Source organism: Aplidium turbinatum, chromosome 7 (genome assembly GCF_918807975.1).
Source record: "Aplidium turbinatum chromosome 7, kaAplTurb1.1, whole genome shotgun sequence".
Taxonomy (NCBI): Eukaryota; Metazoa; Chordata; class Ascidiacea; order Aplousobranchia; family Polyclinidae; genus Aplidium; species Aplidium turbinatum.
In genome coordinates this window covers 20382422-20401606 of record NC_137478.1, presented here as the reverse complement: position 1 = coordinate 20401606, position 19185 = coordinate 20382422, and the positions used below count along the sequence as shown (strand labels likewise).

Sequence of the window (19185 nt, the reverse complement as noted above, 5' to 3'; positions counted from 1 at the left end):
TTTTAGTTTGTCCAACATAGGCCTACCATATTTTCATCACCTAAAAAGAGGACATGTTTAGTAAGCAAGTAAAATGCCAGTGGATTTTTAGGTTTAAACAAATTTTACATCTTCTTAGATGATTATAGGCCTATGTAGAAAAAGTGGCAACTAAAGACATAACATATTTATTTGTCAGATTCAGTCGACGAACATTTTGCTGTTCATTCAATTTTCATCACAGAAAAAAGAGTTTTGCATTTTGAGCCTTAGTCTGGTTGCAGACGAAGAATTGCTCGATTTTTAACAATTTATTAAAAAAGTTCTTCAGTGTTTAAACTATTCTGTTCATTTTCTAATGTGCCATCATTTAAAAAAAGCTAATGCAAGCTAACTATCAGGTTTAAAGACACATTTGCACTAGCTTTGATATAGATCGAACAGTTCAGCATCATCAATGCCAACATTTTTCTCTGACAGATACTTCACACACCGCTGAAAGGCGTTATTCTATTCTTTGGTGTAAGACAGAATAAGCATCCAATCAAAGGATGTGAACACGGAAAATGAAATTAGTGGTCTATTCATCCAAATAGGCAACGCAAGAGTCAAACAATCATAATACACCTGACATGGTCATCGAGTAACACTTTCTTCGTTTGCCACAGAAATAAATGTAGCCTGTCCACCATATCCACCAAGCAATGTATTGTCAACTTCAAAGTCAGTAAACACTTTTCTTAAACAAGGATAGCCTACTTCTGCCACAGCTCACAGAAAACATCTTTTCCTTTTGGTAGGCTATTGTTGCTTAGCCTAATTTAGCTTTCGCCAAGGTCACATAAAAATAAAACATTGTTGAAAATGATAGCAAAGCAAAAAAGAGAACATTTGAGCATTTTCAAGTGTCCTCGGAGGACAATTCATTTTTTATGAAAAAAGAGGACAAATCCTCCTAAAAGAGGACATATGGTAACCCTAGTCCAACAGCATTTTTGGAAAATGGAAGGATACTGCGCTCTTATCAACGTTATACAAAGAAACTGCAATCAAACGATCAACATCAAAGTGTCATTCCATCCCTTGAGCAGCAAAGTCGTGAAATTTTTGATCAATTCACTGACGTTACAATGTACATTGTGACGTAAGTGGTTTTGGCGCTGTGATGGTGGAATTGTCATGCAAAAGTGTCATGTGATTGGCCTACCTATCATTGTAACGCAACTTTGTGTGCTTGTAAGTAGACACAACAGTCGGTTTTGCTAGTTCTCTTATGGTGAATATAATATAAGCCACTCGCTTGGCATAGGATAAGCCTGCAGGAGACAAAAGCATGGTAGGCCTACGTAACCGTATGGTTTGTAGCCCACAATTCCTTTAATATTCTATTTGCGACAAAATTGTTGGAGGTTTATTGCTCAGGTCTAAAGTTGGTTGCTGAAATTTAATACAAAGGAAAGACTTTCAAAAATACTTTTATTATGGATTTTTTGTCACAAGGCGATTGTCTGTGAGTTTTAATCACTAAAACTACAATCGAAGAAGAAACTTTACAATTTTTAAAATGCCAAAATCATTTCGACAAATAGTAAATCATACCACACAATAAACTGTGTGGTATTTTTTAATTTATCTGCAAATGACCACCAGTGAATCAGTTCGAACACCCCTGGAATAAAGGCTTTGTCAAGCAAATATTGCTCTGTACACAATACGTATTTGGTCACTTTGAAAGGCTTAACTACAGCGTAAGAAAAAACAAACTGTAGCCAGTAGCCAACGCTATACGATGCTGAGCAATGAGCATTTACATAAATGATGAATTTCCGCAACGAACACTTTGGATAATTCTGTAGCAAGCTTATACAAAGAAAAACTTAAAAAGTGCATGGAAAGCAAAAAGGAAACGTCTTTTGCTAAAGGTAAAGCGTGTAGCTATCAAAACTTGTTTCGAATGATAGTTCAGTCAACGAGTCTACCAGCTGACCAGGTTCACTGCTTACTGCTACTAGTAATAAGTATGGGTTGGTATTTTTAGACTAGGACAAATTTTGACGTGGTTTCATAAATGTAACACTGTAAATAACAAGATTTTGGTTTGTCTTTTCTTGTTTCACACACTGCCTAGTGCCTACTACTAAAAAGTATCAAAATAAGTTGAAAACTAAACCTAACGGTTTGAATCAGGGCCAAAGAACCCTAGAAAGTGTGGCGCTGTCTGTGATTCTGGGTTGCACACTACACAATTTTGCATTTAGATCTAGACTAGGGCCTACACGAAATTGTGTTATGCAAAAACTTATAAAGGCTGATTGTCAGGCTGATGGTCATTTGTCACCCTAGTATTTGTACATATGCACTATGCAGTCTTTAAACTTCTTGACTTGTCAGATTTGTCACTCCTAAAGGTTGCATCTATGGTGACAAACAAGAAATCATCGACGCACTGTGTGGGTTTCAAGTTTCTATCTGTCATAACTCATAAATCAGATTCAAACTATTTGTAGTTCGGTGCGTGTTTCCTTTTTAAATCAAAGCAGAAAGCACTAAAAAGACTTAAAATCGTAGGGTTTTAACATTTGGAAAATTGTGCATTTTAGATAGGCCTACTGTAGGCCTATATACTTGTAGCTGATTGAGGTGAGTGTTTCTTGGATAGCCTACGGAGTTTTGAAATTTGTTTGTTTGAGGCAGTCCGTGGAAGTTATTAAAGTAAGCTTGAAATCCTTTTTGCAGCGTGTTCGAAATCTTTGTTGTAGATGTAGGCTAGTTAACTGAATGAAGAACATGGCAATAGGTAGGCTAGTTAAGCTATGCTTTTATCATTTAAACTCACTTGCAAACAAATATTTTCACACATAGGATTATTTATTTTTAGTCATCATAGTCGACATATCGCACATTGCTCTGTCGAAAACGGTTGTCACAAACTATTCCTTTATTAGACGACCGTACTAGTTTTATTTAAAGTTAAACAAGCAGAAGGAAAAGGAATGTGGGCTGCTTGGGCTATTAATAGCCTACCTGCGCTTGAAATAAGTTCACTTCAATTTCCTGCTTATTGAGATTTATATGTTTTTGGAATTGGGTATTCACAGATTGGGCTATACATTGTACAAAGACTGAGTATTGGTTGCATTTTCGTGCAATCTGGTTTCGTTGTCCAAAATTTTCCCTAATAGTAGAGTAATAAAGAGTGTTCTGACCTAATTATCAAGGTAGTCAATTATCAGGGTAGCAGTAATTAGAACTTTCTTGTTCAAACTCTATTTCTAGAAGAGTCGTTTTGAACAAGAAGTTTTAGTGAGTGTCAATTACTTGGATTCTGCACTCGCAGATAGTAACTGAGTTGAGTGGATGAATCAAGCAACAACTCATTTTAAATTTTAAGCAAAAATTATGAAATAGTTTCCAGTTATAATAAATGAAAACCTGGAAGTCCATCAATTTTTTTTAAAAGGGTTTTCCCGTAACGTTTAACCTCACTGCACCTCACCAATACAACAAATACACTGAAATGAACTCACAGTCAAGTAAGATTTCAAAGAACTAAAACTTGAAATTGCATGCTGGCAAAGCATGTTATTATTGCTAGAGGAGAAGCTTGCCAGAAAAAAGGCTAAGATAATGTGAAATAGTAATGGGATTGTGACCCTGCAGATCATTGAACGGCCATTGATGGAAATGGAATGCTTTGTGTTTTGCATGGAAAATGATTTGCTTTCAAATATTTACTGAAAAGCGGTTTTATCGAAAAGAAAGTCACAATCACGCGGAGGGAGAACTAATTTTATATAGCTAATTCTATCTGCGGAATTTCTACAAAATGCCATTATTCGACCTTTTGAAACGACCTTTTTCTTTCAATAAGGTGAATAAGCTATCGTGAAACTGTAACAACACTAGCTAGGCTATAGGCCTGTTTATAAAAGTAGGTATCAGCATAAAATACTCAAGGATAATTGGAATTGATTTATTATCAAAAAGAGTGAAATGCAACGTTGCCGAAATTGAATGAGTTTCTAATAGCCTAAAGCTTTCTGTAACTTTTGTCCAATAGAGAATGTCTTATGTTTGGATACTTTGATCTGGTATTAAACAGTGCCATTATGTTGAACAATAGCAGTGATATCACTCATCACACAGTCCAGATTTTCCTAAAGTGTGTGCCGCAAGAGGGTTACAGGTGAGCCGCAAAAGTTTAGTGATTTGAATGTTGCAGCCGTAGCGCAATGCTGCAAAGTGCAAAGTGTCGAATTAGTTTAGTAGAGAGCATTTATTTTGTGTCACAGTAGATCGACAATTAACTGCGTAATTCGCTCGATCATCAGAATCAGATCACTTCCAACTAATATCAAGACCAACAAAATAGGTTGCATAAAAGCAGGCACACCTTTTAGATTGCTGTAACGCTGAACGGTATACTTGCGTTTATTGATTTTAACAAAATTAACTTCTATTATGTGCACTTGTTCAAATTAGCAGCTACAATTTATAAGTTAGTGAAAACAAACAAATTAACAAACATTAACGTACACCTAGTAAGTCAATGCGGCGCGATAGATTTAACAATTTTTTGACATGCCTTAGTCCAGGGGTGGGGAACCTTTTTAGTATTGCGGGCCACATAAAATGAGAAATAACACAGGTGGGCCACTAGAAATTTCGAAATTTTATTTACAGATAAAAAAATGCAGCGAAGTAGACAATGATTTATATCACTTTCACAGCTAGTGGGATGGCTGAAAGTTTTTATTTTTGGTGAGTCGTGTGATGTCTGCTAACACGGAAGATGTTGCAACTCTTAACTGCATCTCCACATTTTTATCAGTCAGTCTGGAGCGAAGCCGACTTTTTGTTAGATTCAATTTGGAAAAAAACTGCTCGCAACGGTAGGTGCTTCCAAACAGAGACACATATTTCAAAGCATGTTTCCGCATGTCTGATGACTATGATGGATTAACTAGTCATAGAAGGCCATTCCCAACATACTGAGAATGCAGAGACTACTCTTTTTTGAGCTGTTGTTTCAATATATTTTGGGTAAAGAAATTTTGACGCGGGCCACACGGAACAGTCACGCGGGCCGCATTCGGCCCGCGGGCCGCAGGTTCCCCACCCCTGCCTTAGTCCAACGAAGATTGAAAATCATTAGGGTTGCCCCAGTAGAGTAGGGTATAACATTGTCATCCATAGGCAAAAAAGTTTCTTTGAGTAGAAAAGGTTTCGTTGTGCTGGATCAGATTACATCGAACTAAAATAGATGTGGACTAACATGTCTTTTTTTTTCTGTGGCAAAAACGAAAGTTTGCCGACAGGCTAACGCCAATGGGTCACAAAATGTAGGCTGTTTATGATAAAAGAAATGGTGTAAGAATTAGAAGGCCTCATTTCCTCTTGTTACAACTCATTATGCGTAGTAAAAAAATTTGTTTTCAACATTTCGTTGAATAAAAAAAAAAAACAATAAGGAATTGCCAATTCCGTTTTTCTTTTGCAGAGACTGCTGACATTTCAGAATTAGCTGAAATACTTGGAGACACCTTGCTGTGTCAAAAACCGCCTCTTACTGTAGGAGTGTTTGGAAAATGGAGCAGTGGAAAAACTCAGTTACTGAAACAAACAAGAGGTAGGCTAACTCAACAATTATTTAACGGTTTATTGTTTGCTTCTGGTTTGACAACCGTTTTAAAAAAAAAATTTGAGTGCTAAGCCTTGTGCTGACTGCCAAAATAACATCACCAGGCAGTGAACGATAAGTTAACATACTTTTAGTAAATTTCATGCCAAAGTACATGTCAGACTACTAGTCTGCAAGATTCCTCACAAAAAGGCAAATCAGACCTTATCACATGGTGGCGAATGATTGCCTGACCCGAGATAAATTTTATAATTTTTACTTTTATTTACTGGATGAAAAGACGTTTTACTGTGTTCGTAAACCCGCCAAAACACATTGATGGAGCCAAGTTGTAGATTGCGTTTATGCATTTATATGTATTGATTCATAAAGTAACAAGAACTTTAACAGAAAGCGCAGTCGATGCTTAATAACTTGGAACACTAACACAACGGCCACTAGCAGCAATTTTACATTTACAGTTTTCGGTATACTGTAATTTTAAATTTGGTTACAGATCGAATAGAGAACTACTCTTCTTCACCGCGTGATGATAAAAAGCTTTCAATCAACATCTTCTCTCTATTATACCGGCTTTTATTCTTTCAGCCGATTCTCAATTCCACAAGAAGTTATGCTGTTCGATATATATTTGTTGACGTAAGCATTTTCATTCTTTTGTTAAGACTTAATGAAATATTCTTTTTTGAAGATGCTACCTAAAAAACAAGAAAATAGAAATTACGCTCAAGTATTTTAATTTGTCACAAAAAGTTGACAAACCACCGCAACAAGAGAAAGTAAAATATTTCTTAAATTTTAAGTTGTGAAACATTAAAAATTCAATTCCAGTGAGCTTATTGGATTTTGCAACATCTTGAAATTTAAGTTTATAAAAAATAGAAAGTTGTCAAGAGGTATTGACTTTCAAAAGTGAAGTGAGATATAGGTATCCTATTTAGTGGCTTACTGGTAGGAATGTTCAGTGTTCACCTCTGAAATCGGTACACGTGGGTTCGATACACTGTCCGGTCATACCAAAAACTTCATAAGAATAATTTTGAGTCTTATTCTTGTCAGGCACTCGGTTGGCCTTTGTATAGCTACGCTGGTATTGTTTGCTTTGTAAAGCGCCGAGCGCAACGCATGTCTGCGATGGCTTCAACACTATATAAAATATTAATTTTATTTAATTGTTGGATATACTTTTTTAGTTCAGCATTCTTGACTATGCTGGAAGTGACAAACTGTGGGCAGGAGTGATCACTCACATATCGAAAGAAGTTGACCACGCTTTTGGAAAATGGGCTGTCAAAATTTTCCGCACTTGTCATTATAAGCCTGAAAGTCACTTGAGACCATTTCTGGAAGAAAACGAAGATGTTTCGCAAACTAACAAAAGGTGGAAATGTGCATCTTGTCGGGTGTTTATTCTGCCATTGTTGGTACTGGTTTTAATTGCAACAGGAATTACTTGTTGGTTGGTGTTTGGAGTTCCAACTACTGGAGGTTTAGGAGGAACATCGTCATCTGACGTCACGACCATAGCAGTCACTGCTGCAATAGGAGTTGGGTTTACAGCTAAAATAGTCGACATTTTGAAAATAGTAAGTTAGAGAAATTACGCTTAGCTAGCAAATCTACGATCTTTTGCTCATGTTTATGGTGTTATTGATGATTTGTGCGCTATAACAAACGTTTAAAATAATTTTGTATGCCTAAGCAGCATTGAATATGATATGACCTAGGCCTATGCTATTTTCATTAGTAAAAAGAGGAAAAAATATGAGAATTTGCCAATGCAACTACAGCAGATTGTTACTATTATCGTGCTTGTTACTAGATGAGCACAAAACAATATCACCCTTCTACGTTATTTTCATTTTTGTTAAAGGAGATTTTTTTAACCACTGAACCAACAATTCAAAGTTATCAGATTTTGCAAATATTTTTTGAGTAAAATGAAAGCCCCTTGATCTGAAACGCTTTCATTTTTTTATTTTCATTACATATAAATAAAATCAGTCAATGCAAGGTAACTTTAGAATAAAATTAACTAGTTATTGATTAAATATTTCTAGGCAATGAACCTTGCCAAATCTCAAGTGCAAAAAATAATTTCTCTTTCCAAAAAAGCTGATTTTGGTTCAAGCTTGGGGTTTATGGGAGCCGTGAAAAACGAAGTCTTCTATATAACTTCAGTCTTGCGTTACATGGGCGTATTCTTGGATAAGGAGATTCGCCTATGCTTGATCATCGATGACATAGATCTACTAGGCAAAAACAAGATAATGAAACTTTTTCAAGTAGGCTATTTTGTTTTTGTTATCAGCATCATTGGTAAGTCTACTCTAATCAGATTAAGGACTGATATTGTTTCTATTGTGAAACCCGGTAGCCTACATAATAACATATGCCTACTTTTTTCGGTGTATCAAACTTTTACTGTTATTAAAATACTGTTGGTCTCATTAGTAGGTCTAAAATTTTCAGCTATAAAAATGATGCATGAAATAAGTTACAAAACATTTAATCACTTGATCTATTTCTTTACCGGTATGTCACCAACAAACATTGTTTTTTTGATACAGCGAGCCAAAATAAGCTGACGGAGAACTTTTAACCTATCTTGATCATTCTAATCCAGTTTTTTTTTTATCAAGGAACAATTAGCTATTGGTAAAGCTTTTATATTGTTTTTAACAATGCGTTGATAGAAAATGTATCAAAGCATCAAACAAATTCACCACAAAAGTAATATCAACAAAAATTAAATCAAATATAGTTATTACTATTTGAAGCCTTTACAAATTGTTTCACCTAACGGATCATCAGAAGGTATTATTCAAATAGAATTAATTTCAACAAAAATTATGTGTTTAGCACGGAACGTTGTATTTTTATTGGCAGGTGGTTTCCCTCCTTCAATCTTCTCGAAACTCTTCGTACTTGCAGATCCTTTGCATGGATCCAACCATAGCCGCCAATTTAATTCAACATGCTCTTCGCAAAGAGTTGTCGTCTAATATCAGTGGCCACGCATTCTTGAAAAAGCATATTCAAGTAAATTTATTGAAATATAAGTCAAAGCGTTTTTGCGTTGTTGTGTTCTTGTACAGTAAGTTATAATCCCCTAGCGATTGGTTAACTCAATGGTTTTCAACCTTTTTTTATCATGTGAACCCAATTTAGTCGATCTATTTAAACCTAGATTCCTCCTACAAATATCTCCCCTACTACTGTAGCTACCTAAAAAGTTTGCGTGTGATTGCTTGGTTTCCCAAACAGGCTCTAACTGTTATGTATTGTGAGTAGTAGGCTATCTGTGACATCACAGATGCTTTATTTACTCTTTTCATTGCTTATTGATACTCTCAACTTTTTGAGTGAAAGGTAGCCTATAAAGTTGCAAAGGTATATTCAGTGTGTGAAAACATGTTAATTCAAAAGTGATTTGAACACGCTCTAAAGCTCTAGTCTAGACTCTTACTAGGCTTGAAAAACTTTGCAATCCTAAAACCAAATCCCCTCCCAGCAAATTGAAAAATTCCCCTTATAGTGGGGAATTCTTGGGTTAAATTTAACTATACAATCTTTTCAAAAGGAAAATTGGTCATATAATACTCGTATTACAGCAGTGGATATATTATGATCCTCAAATAATACAAAAAAATAACATTTTTAATGCTGTTAGATCTATAATGTGGGATAATTGCTATGTGCAAACAATTGCTTCTGTCAGTGCACCAAACTAACCACAGTCACAATCGAAATAGTCATTCCTAATTCAATTGCAATGATATAAGAACAGAATATAACAACATTTGGATTTCATTCGGTGGCTAGAAAAGTATGCTTATGAGACGAAGTGTGAAAGATAAATCAATTGTTTCGGGACAAGTTTCATTATTTCAAAGTTAATCGAGAAACTGCCAAAAGAAAATTATTACCAGAAGGAGCTAGTGATAATATGTTGGTATGTAGTAAATAGATGTAGCTAGGATTTTCAAAGTGCCGGCTACTGCTGTTCGTGGAGACAAAATTAATTGCACGTTTAAAAAATTTCAAGGTTGAATAGGCTACATTGTTTCTCGTTGAATCAGTATCAGGGTTGGCTGTGAGAGCTCAATTCGCTGGGAGATGAGAAATCGTGTGGCCTGAAAATATTGTTGTGTCGAAAACAAAAATCTAAATAATTTATGTTTGTAACATGTGTTCGTTAACACAAATGTTTTTCAGTTGCCAGTCAACATCCCTCCGTTGGCTTACAAGTCAAGACAGCACAATACCTCACACAAGATATACAATGAACAAGGTAGGTCAAAGAGATTGATTTGTGAATATCAGTGTTGCATTTTCAATTATTTGAATTTATTTTGCGTTTACCAAAAAAATAAATGATTGGCTACCCGTATTAAAACATTGTTTTTAAATGATGCGTTATTTGTAGATATAATTTCAAGATGTTATAAGATTTTATTCTATTGTCTTGTGGCCACGGAAGCCCATTCAGATTATGAGTTACATTTTACATCGTGTCAACATCAATAGGCAGTGAAATGATATAAAAAATGTGGCGCAGTAGCAGAAACATGTCACAAGACACTGCATTAGATAGTCTGATGTGCCTACGCTGCAGGAAAGTCTGCAATCATAAAAACAATCAGGAAATTTGCACATTGCTTGGTTATTACTGTTATTTAAAAATGCGTTCTTGAAGGCTACATAGCACTCAATATTTAAAGTATTGGCAAAGCAGAAAACTCATAAATAGAAAACCATTGATCCCCAGTCAGGCACTTAATCTGGAGCAGATTTCCACCAGTTTAATGACCCAGTGCCTGATGGAGATCTGTGCTGTTTGAGTACGTGGCTGTTTACTTAGTTTAAAGTTTTTAACTCCACAGGTAAAAACCTTGACGAAAATATGAGCGAAACAGATGGTCTGTTGTCAGTCAATAAGAACACCATACAATTGAAACCAATCTTCAAAAATCTGAAATCTCATTTAATTGTAGGTACCAGTTTGATTTGTTTTAATCTTATTTTGTTATTTCATCTGTCTGATAATAAAAAAATGTGGAAATTGGTTGTCATCTCAATCTGGATAAAATACTGCGTTTTTGTGTTCGAGTTTTTTGTGTTCGTATTCGCTGAGTTCACGTTTCTAAATTATCTTCTTTCGAGGAGTTTAAACTAAACCAAAATTATGCCTTATAGAGTTATAAGTGTTCAGTGACGATCAATCAAGTGCAAAAAGATTTATCGTTGGGCTTCGAATTGCCACAGTTCATTGATGGAAACGAAAGAACGTTAAGACGAGTGACAACTTCTGCGCAACTTGCTGTAAGTTTCTTTCGATATCTTCACACCTTTTGACTTGGTTAGATCACCTCTTATGACAATCCATACCTACCACTCTACCAGCAACTTGCTTGCTTTCACATGATATAAACTAATTATATTTGTGCTCTACACTCATTTTCTAAGTAGTTCTTAAATGTGTCTCACAAAAAATATCAAAGTCCATTTAGTAGGCTACGTATGTACTGAACATATTTTTTTAATGTCTGTAACGGAGTTATAAGTACTGTAGTTACTAGTTAGGCATAGCAGCGTAAACTTTATTGTCACTGAGTGTAACGTGCTGTTGTTTATTTCTCAAAGTGAGCTCTTTCGTCGTAACTTACAAAAAATTGACCGGTCTCAACTTAAAACCTCATGAAGCAACAGTAAAAAAAACTACTGTATATAAATCTGCAGTAATGAAAGCCTGCAGTAAATACAAAATGACAAAATTGTTGGACTTGGTTAACATCAGCTAATTCCCAACACCCCATCACGACATGTTAGAAGTTCTTACAATTTGTTTTTAAGCTCAAGTATTTTCAACTGCTTTGTAAAATGGCTTGCTTCATCAAACCACCCGCAGGTGCACATGATGATGCTACGTGCTAAACAACATCCGTCTCCTGACGACATAAAACGACTTGTTACTTGGATAAGTTTTGTTGACCAATGGCCATACAGGTCAGTCGATGAAATTACACAGAAGTTTGTTTTGGGCGTTGTTAGAGACTATGAACGTAAACTGGATTTCCGCACAACATAGAACAGACTACACAACGGCTTGCTTCTTCGTAGATTGATTTACATGATTATTTAAATGTTTAAAAATGTTTGCTTGATTTGAAACCATAAAACAGGCACTCGCTAGCCTACTTCTGGTTGCTGATTAGCCCGCTCATAATGTAAAATTGCGAGGTAATAAGTGATTTTTTATTCATGTAATGATGTAATGAGATTCTTATTAATTTACATTACAGTAAATGCAGCAACGAATAAATTACTTTCCATAACTTCACTAACCATAAATTTTCGATAAATGCTACAATGATAGGCTACCAAATAAATAATCTACCAACAGGCTGTGTTTCGACTTTCAAGCGACTTTCATTGTATAAGCCTAACCTCTAAAAAAAAGGAATTCTATAATTGAAAACTTCTATAACATGGGAATCAAAATTAGTAGAAAAATAGCGCGATAAATCATATCTTGCTCATGAGTTGTGATAGGTTTAGATGCGGCATTGAACTGTCAAAAATTGTTATTAGGCTACCGAAACATACAAAATGATTTTAAGCAAATGAAAAACCAGAGTTTAAATATCCTAGTAATGATTACTACCAACTGTGCCAAATAATACTACGAAGCCAGATATATCACTTGTGGTTTTAAAATTTTTCTGCTTCAAAATTGACATTAAAATTGTAGTTTATGGCTTTGTCAGAATAAGTTGGATCCGCCAAACAATTGTGGACAATGCCCAGACGCACCGCATTCATGATGGTCTCATACACAAGTTATGTGACTGCGCTCTCCTTGTCAATGTTTATCAACTGGTTGAAGCCAAGCTTAGCAGACCGCAGGTAACCCTGATGCTTTTTATAAAAGCAATAATTTAGACTTTTTTTATTTTGTAGCCTGCACTACTGTTAAGCTGAATACATTTATTTCAATACAGTTAGGCTGGGCCTACTACTTTTTTCGTGTCAGCGTCTTTGATGGTAGCCTACGACAGAGACAATTGCACAATATCATTTAGTCTACTATATAAAGAAGTGTGTCAAATTGAGTTTATTGTTTTATTCATTATGACACAAAAATTGAGGAGAAATCTTGGAACTGAGATCAAGTTGTTTTTCATTGTCACCAAGGCTAACACAAACTTGGTGGTGGTGAAAAAGTTTAGCTAAGTTGGAATCCAAAAACTTTTATTTTCTAAGTGAAGTGAAGTCAATTTGTAGTCTATACACAGACAATACTTACCAAAGCATCACTTTGGACCTATAGACTAAGGTTGTGCTTAAAATACTTGTTCTATTCCGACCACAAATTTTTAACAAACAGCTCAGGCATGGCATGACGTATTGTCATCTCCGCTTGACAGATATGGGTGACAACTTCTCAGTTTCTGATGCAACTTGTGAAACTTGAGTGGCTTTTCTAATCTCAGATGGTGTTCTAACGATTTTAGGAAAAATAGCGCAGAAAAAAAGCACACATGCCATCTTTATAAGCGGTAGCCTTGTCGAACTTCTGCAGAACCGCTTTTTAGTACGCGCAGCATTTTATTTTGTGGATTATTTTGGCGAAGAATTGACAATAGTTGAAGCTTTAAGTTTGATGAAAATTACATTCAGTATGTGCATCAATTTTTGATAACAGAGAAGAAAAAGGACAATGTGTATTATGTTGTAAAGTTCTTAGTCATCATTCATTGAGGCCATCAAAACTGAAACTTCACTTGGAAAAAGTTCATCCAAATTACAAGGATGAAGATGTGAACTTTTTTTATCGAAAAGAAAATAGTGTGAAGCGTCAGGGCCTGGATTCAACGAGAGGATTCCAGCAACATTCCAAAGGCAATGTTCTGCTGCTTTTTGTTTATAAACCTTTTTTGTAATTTTTTTTCTTACATAAAAACTGAATGGGCCACAGAACTTTTATGCAAACAAAAATGGGCCACGAAAGAAAAAAGGTTGAGAACCACTGTGCTAGGGTCAACTTGGGCTTAATACAATAATACCTAGGCTCCTTGTAATCCTCCTGAATGCATCAGGCAACTGTCAACAACTGCTCCAGAACCAACAATCAGTGCGAAGGATGAAACTGCCGTTTTTCCCTCTCGTCTGCCACCACCACCTTTCCATCTGGAAGTGTATTAAGGCACTTAAGCAGGAAGAAACTACAGTTTCTAGCATGCTGGCACCAGATGCTGTAGAGGCCAACTTCTCAAGAAGAAGCGAAATTGGGTTTACATTGAAAAACAACCACGCTTGCAGAACTTTTGTGAAGACTACATTGCGGGAAATACGACAATGGCGCAGTTCATGTGTGGTGCCGGTCACAGTATTCGCTTTCGATGCTTCGATGCTTTCGATGCTTCGAGTGTAAATTATGCGAAAAGTATTTCCTTGAACTCTAAATTTAGCAAAACATGTCATTGTGCTATTTTTTCATCTTGCATTTGTGCCTATTTTGCCAGTGCCACATTTTCCTTCGCAAGTTTCCGTTCACCGTTTCTAAAACGTAATTTAATCTGCCTATAAATGACTTCACGTGCTTGGATCGTTTAACTCTGCAGTTTTATCGCACTGTCGCCTATGATCGTATTACATTTTTGTATGGTAACATATGAAAGCTTCCCTTAACATCACAATAATAAATGCAGTAAAAAGTGTTTGTGATAGGGCAGGGAGAAAATGAGCCAGGAAAGGTTTGTTGGGAAACCTGATTTGTCTTTGGACCAACTTGAAAATTTTTAGTAAAGTAAACAAGTCAGAAACTTCAGATTTCAAAATAGTTGTATATAAGCCAAAGTTGGATCGTGCTTTTATTCATTATCATCGGTAAGAATCATAGTGACGGTAATGTGCAATGACAGCTAGTTCTTGGTAGTAATAATTCAGACAAGAACGATAGACTAGTTAATATCGTGATTCGATACTATGAAAAGTGGAATAGTTTTTGAAGACTCCCACGTACCTCACCCACAACCCTTGCGTACGTCATTGAGCAACATTACAAAAGTTAGCATACTTGGAAAAGTTAAACATCAACAGGCTATTTCTGAAGTGCTAACTGTCGAAACATTTTTTATGCTTACACAGGATTGGAAAAACTTGCTGGATTTAGATGGAGACCCCCAACTTTTCATCACTTTCTTGCAGCATTATTCCTTCACTGTGAGTGATATGAAGAAATTTCTTCCCTACACAACAAATTTGAACAGTTCACTTAGGATCCTTGTGGCAGTAAGTGCACAATTTGTAAAGTTAAAGTCGCATTGAATCATAATTTTATAGCATCTAAAGGGGAAATAAGCTTTCAATCTGTGAGTACAGAAAGCCCAAGTAAAAATAACCAAGAAAAGTTTCTATTTTTCAAAGTTAGTAAATGTCAAGATTGAAACGAATTACGTGGCTCCAACGAAGCAAAGAAAGATATTTTTTTACATCGTTTTAACGTCTGACCACTTCGAGAAATACAATTCCTTTCAGCAATGCTCGGCAGAAGATTTTATCTGTCGGAAGATAGCAGTGCATGTGGACAACTGCCAACACAGATGGTTACAAAGCCGACCTTTGAACGACTGGACCATTGATGACGTTTGCAACGAGGTACGCTGACAAAGAGTTATGAATATTCTACTCACTGGGATAATTGTTACATCAGAAAGTGTTCAAAATATTGGTGCTGTGTGTTTGATTTTGACATTAGCTGTAATACTCCTATATGTGATGCCGTGATATACAGTGGCTGTAACGGAAACATGATTGTAACCAAGACAAGTTACGTTGCTAGGGCACAAGTACAAAATACCACATTCAACCACCTGATTTAAGCGTGTTGGATGGTTCTATCATTTGCCAATGTAGTCTATCTAAAATGTTTTGAATTATGTTTACAGTTGGAAAATATAGGAATAAGCGAAAAATCTTTGGAAACATACCGAGAAATTATTCGCAAAAATGAAATTTCTGGAAGAACACTGTGCGACCATTCATTAACAGAGCTTCCACTTCATCCAGTGATGACACCAGGCGATTGGAATTTCTTCAAACACATAGTCTCTGCACTGAGAACCTTTTATGGAATTACTTGCCACGATCAGCGTCTTTCTGAAACTGCTTGCGTCACTTCAACAGAATTATAAAATGCACAAAGTAGTCATGACAAAGAAAGGCTGCTGCATGCGACACGTGCCTACTTGATATGTAGCTAGTAGCTACAGTAGCCTGTTATGTAACAGGCGTACTGTAATAGACATACACACTACACAGGGTCGCTGAGATAATTTTGGCTCAGTAGCCTACTAATGAGATCTTCAGGCCCCAAATAAAATCACTTGGAAAACCTACTGCATCCATAATATCTGCGGTGGTTTCTTTAAGTTCCCGAGCTCTTTGGAAAGCTTTCAGGACCCTAAAATTATCACGGGCCCGGAATCCGGATTCAAAAGTACCCCATGAACCCTTAATCAACGCTACTGGGCATACGTGCCACTTACTCACGTGGAACATTTAGCCTGCTGTACATAGAAAAGTGGCATTTTGTGAACAGTATCGAGCATTTTCGAGTTCATGTAGGCCTATAGTTTTAATCGACACTAATTTGAATATCGATTTATAAAAAAAGTTTTATAATTGGTAGCCTACAACTACTTTTTGTTACTTTTTTAGGTTTCCTCAGGGCTATAGCTAATGTCAATACCTTACGAATTTGCAACAGAAACTGCCATAATTTTCGACTTCGAGTAAACTTTGCAATTGACAGTTTTTTGATAAAAAGACTTCCATTTTTCTACACATTTCTCACTTTTATGATGTATGTAATTTGATGTTTTGCAAATAATATACCGTTACTTTGATAAATTTCAAAGTACCGTATACAGTAGGTTTCTGGTAATTTCTTAAGTTTGTTTGCTGCTAGCTATATGATGGTTTTAAAGTGATGGCACTATGGTTTGTTCGAATTTAAAAATTAAGCATTTTGGTCAGTTACCTATTTGCTATTTCTTACAGCTGCTTATGCAGACTTTAACTGAGTCTTTTTATTTGCAATGTAAAAAAACAAAACAATTTTAATGTCTTATGAAATTCAAGAAAAGAAAACAATGACATTTTTCTCAGTGGTTAGAGTGATATCACATAAATCAACAAATCCAACTTTTTATTACAAAATTTTTGAAAAATAACAATGCGATATTGCATTATTAAGCTTTTATAAAATACAGTTTCTGCCTCATAACCTTTTTATAAGTGTGAGTTCTATTTTTTTCATATCTTTGCGATAACCTGCCTCTTATTTAAAGATCATTTTGATTAAGCGTTATCATAAATAGGAGCTGAGAGACTTCTTCTGAGAGAATGAATCTTCTGAGAAAATGTATCTTCGAACGTTGCAAATTGTGGAAAGTTAAGCAAGTTTGATGAAAAGTCAAGTAGGCTTATTTCGTCATGTTTTTCAAACTTTCATAAAAATAGATTTTTTTCAATTATGATGCATTTAAGAGAAAAAAAAACAAGATTATGATTTACCATTGGTCAAAATGCATGAAATACAAGTGAAATTATAATATTCAACTGAAAATGTGAATGTACTGTCACCTATTCGGCTGTGAGAGGTAAGAAACAAATGTAGCTATAATTAGTTGCAAATTTGGTCTGAAATTTTTAGGATACTTACAGTTTACAAATTTATTATTAAAAATATCACGTAATCGAAAGATACTCCAATGTTGGAAAATTAAGAATCTGCATATTTTAATTTGTAAAATTTCAAAAATAGTATTTTAATCTGTCAATTAAGATCTTGAACAGATTTTCTAAAAATTTAAGCACACAATTTTTAAATTATGTTTGTTTTATTTTTTAAGTTATAAAAACTGTGACTAAATAATAAATTGGTGCATTAAATAAGTAGGCTACTAAACTTTGTAAAATTGAAAAAAATTTGACAGATTTTTTAACAATTTGGGCATAAAATTAGAAACTTTCATATAGCCTATTTTCAGGCGGCAACACTAATGCTAGCACTACTTGTTGGTAGTGCAGATAAATGTCTAAATCAAACAAGATATTGTTACAACTTTTACAAGTTACACGTTTTCGAAAAGGTCTTAAAATGATCTCTCAGATAGTTTCACAAAATAATAACGAACAAGCCAATTAACCATTCTTAAAGCTAAACAAATTAAAGCAGAAATATTTGAAAACCAAAAACATAAATGGGGTGTAGCCTACCCTATCAATTTGAAACTTTTTACAGTTTATATTGCCTTAATGACAAAAAAATAACGGGAAGATTTTTTGATGACTGATCAATTATGAGAAATATTGAGTCATAAAATATAAAACTTCAAAACAAGGTATTTTTAATTGCATTTTATTTTGTTAAAGGGATAGTAAGTTAAATTTCAAAAAAACTGTTCTATTTTTTGAATGCCCATGTTGCTATAAACATTTTCTGAAAATTTGAAGAAGATTGAACAAGAAATAAAGAAGTAGATACACTTTTGTTAAAAAAGAAAGTTTTTTGAGAAAACGCTATTTTATGGCATGTGTATAGCAGATATAGCATAGCCTACTAACAGAACATCAAATGCAGCAACATAAATTTTTAATACACCGGTACAGTAAAATGATTTATTACTGTGATTGGAAAATTTTTATCTTTTGGAAAGTTTGTGTGATGCTTTTCCAACAATTTTTTTAGACCAATTTGAAAAATAAATTGCTTACCAAAAGTCAATAGTTGTCCAAAAATGCCAAATTATATATTTTTGAGTTTTTGCAAGCAGCAGCCTACCAGTACCAAAACACTTGTTTTTTCCGTTTTTAATTATGTCTGTGAAACATGGAAACTAACATTTAAACTTCAAAATACCATTAACACATTCCACACACAATCATTTAGAAGAATTTTCGAAATATCCTGGACTGAGTATGGTCACAATGACTTGTTATATGGTGCTGTGCGACTGAGAGAAACTCCTCTGCTTCAACAAATCAGCAAACGTCAACTTCTCTGGTTGGGACATAGAATACAACATCCAATGAACTCAGTTTATAATGAAACTTTTTTGTCATCAAAATTGATTAAAGGCAAACGAAATCAAGGAAGACCAGCAGAAACATTCATGCGAAGGGTTCGCTCTCTAACAAAGCACTGCCCGAAAGAACTGCGACAGTTGGTGAAAATCGCCAATTAGGAAACATTTTCATTAACACTATTTGCACTCAACTGATGCGAAATAAATTATATTACCAAGAGTAAAAAAAATGCAAGTTGCCGATATTGGGCCAGTATTGGCTGCGTAAACTGTAAAGGAACCATATGGCCACCCATGCTAAGACTATATTGGACCAATGCATTGAACATGTGCATCAACATACGGCCTGTATAGGCGCCTGGACTATGCCAATAAAAGTTGCCTGTACATACTGATATTGGGCGTGTAAGATAATGTTTGCACCCAACATCTTTGGACAATATCCTTGCTCTTGGAGATATTCATCCC

The 19185-nt window shown here is 35.1% G+C and overlaps 1 protein-coding gene across 1 annotated transcript; it reads left to right on the top strand.

Annotated features, from left to right (window-relative positions):
- Nucleotides 1-1760: 1760 nt before the first annotated feature.
- On the top strand, nt 1761-17255 carry LOC145774293 (NTPase KAP family P-loop domain-containing protein 1-like). The gene is made up of 14 exons (XM_082585496.1): nt 1761-1901; nt 5480-5608; nt 6117-6259; nt 6814-7206; nt 7681-7905; nt 8510-8662; nt 9839-9914; nt 10507-10613; nt 10820-10945; nt 11532-11629; nt 12391-12529; nt 14774-14917; nt 15164-15283; nt 15574-17255. The coding sequence occupies exons 1-14, from the start codon at nt 1868-1870 to the stop codon at nt 15817-15819; spliced, it is 2133 nt and encodes a 710-aa protein (XP_082441622.1). The 5' UTR covers nt 1761-1867; the 3' UTR covers nt 15820-17255.
- The last annotated feature ends 1930 nt before the right edge of the window (nt 17256-19185 follow it).

Excerpts from the sequence above, each read along its gene's own strand:
- LOC145774293 (XM_082585496.1), top strand. The coding sequence starts at position 1,868 with ATGGAAAGCAAAAAGGAAACGTCTTTTGCTAAAG. Across the intron at positions 6,260-6,813 it reads TTCGATATATATTTGTTGAC|TTCAGCATTCTTGACTATGC; the intron begins GTAAGCATTTTC and ends ATACTTTTTTAG. Across the intron at positions 10,946-11,531 it reads CAACTTCTGCGCAACTTGCT|GTGCACATGATGATGCTACG; the intron begins GTAAGTTTCTTT and ends AACCACCCGCAG.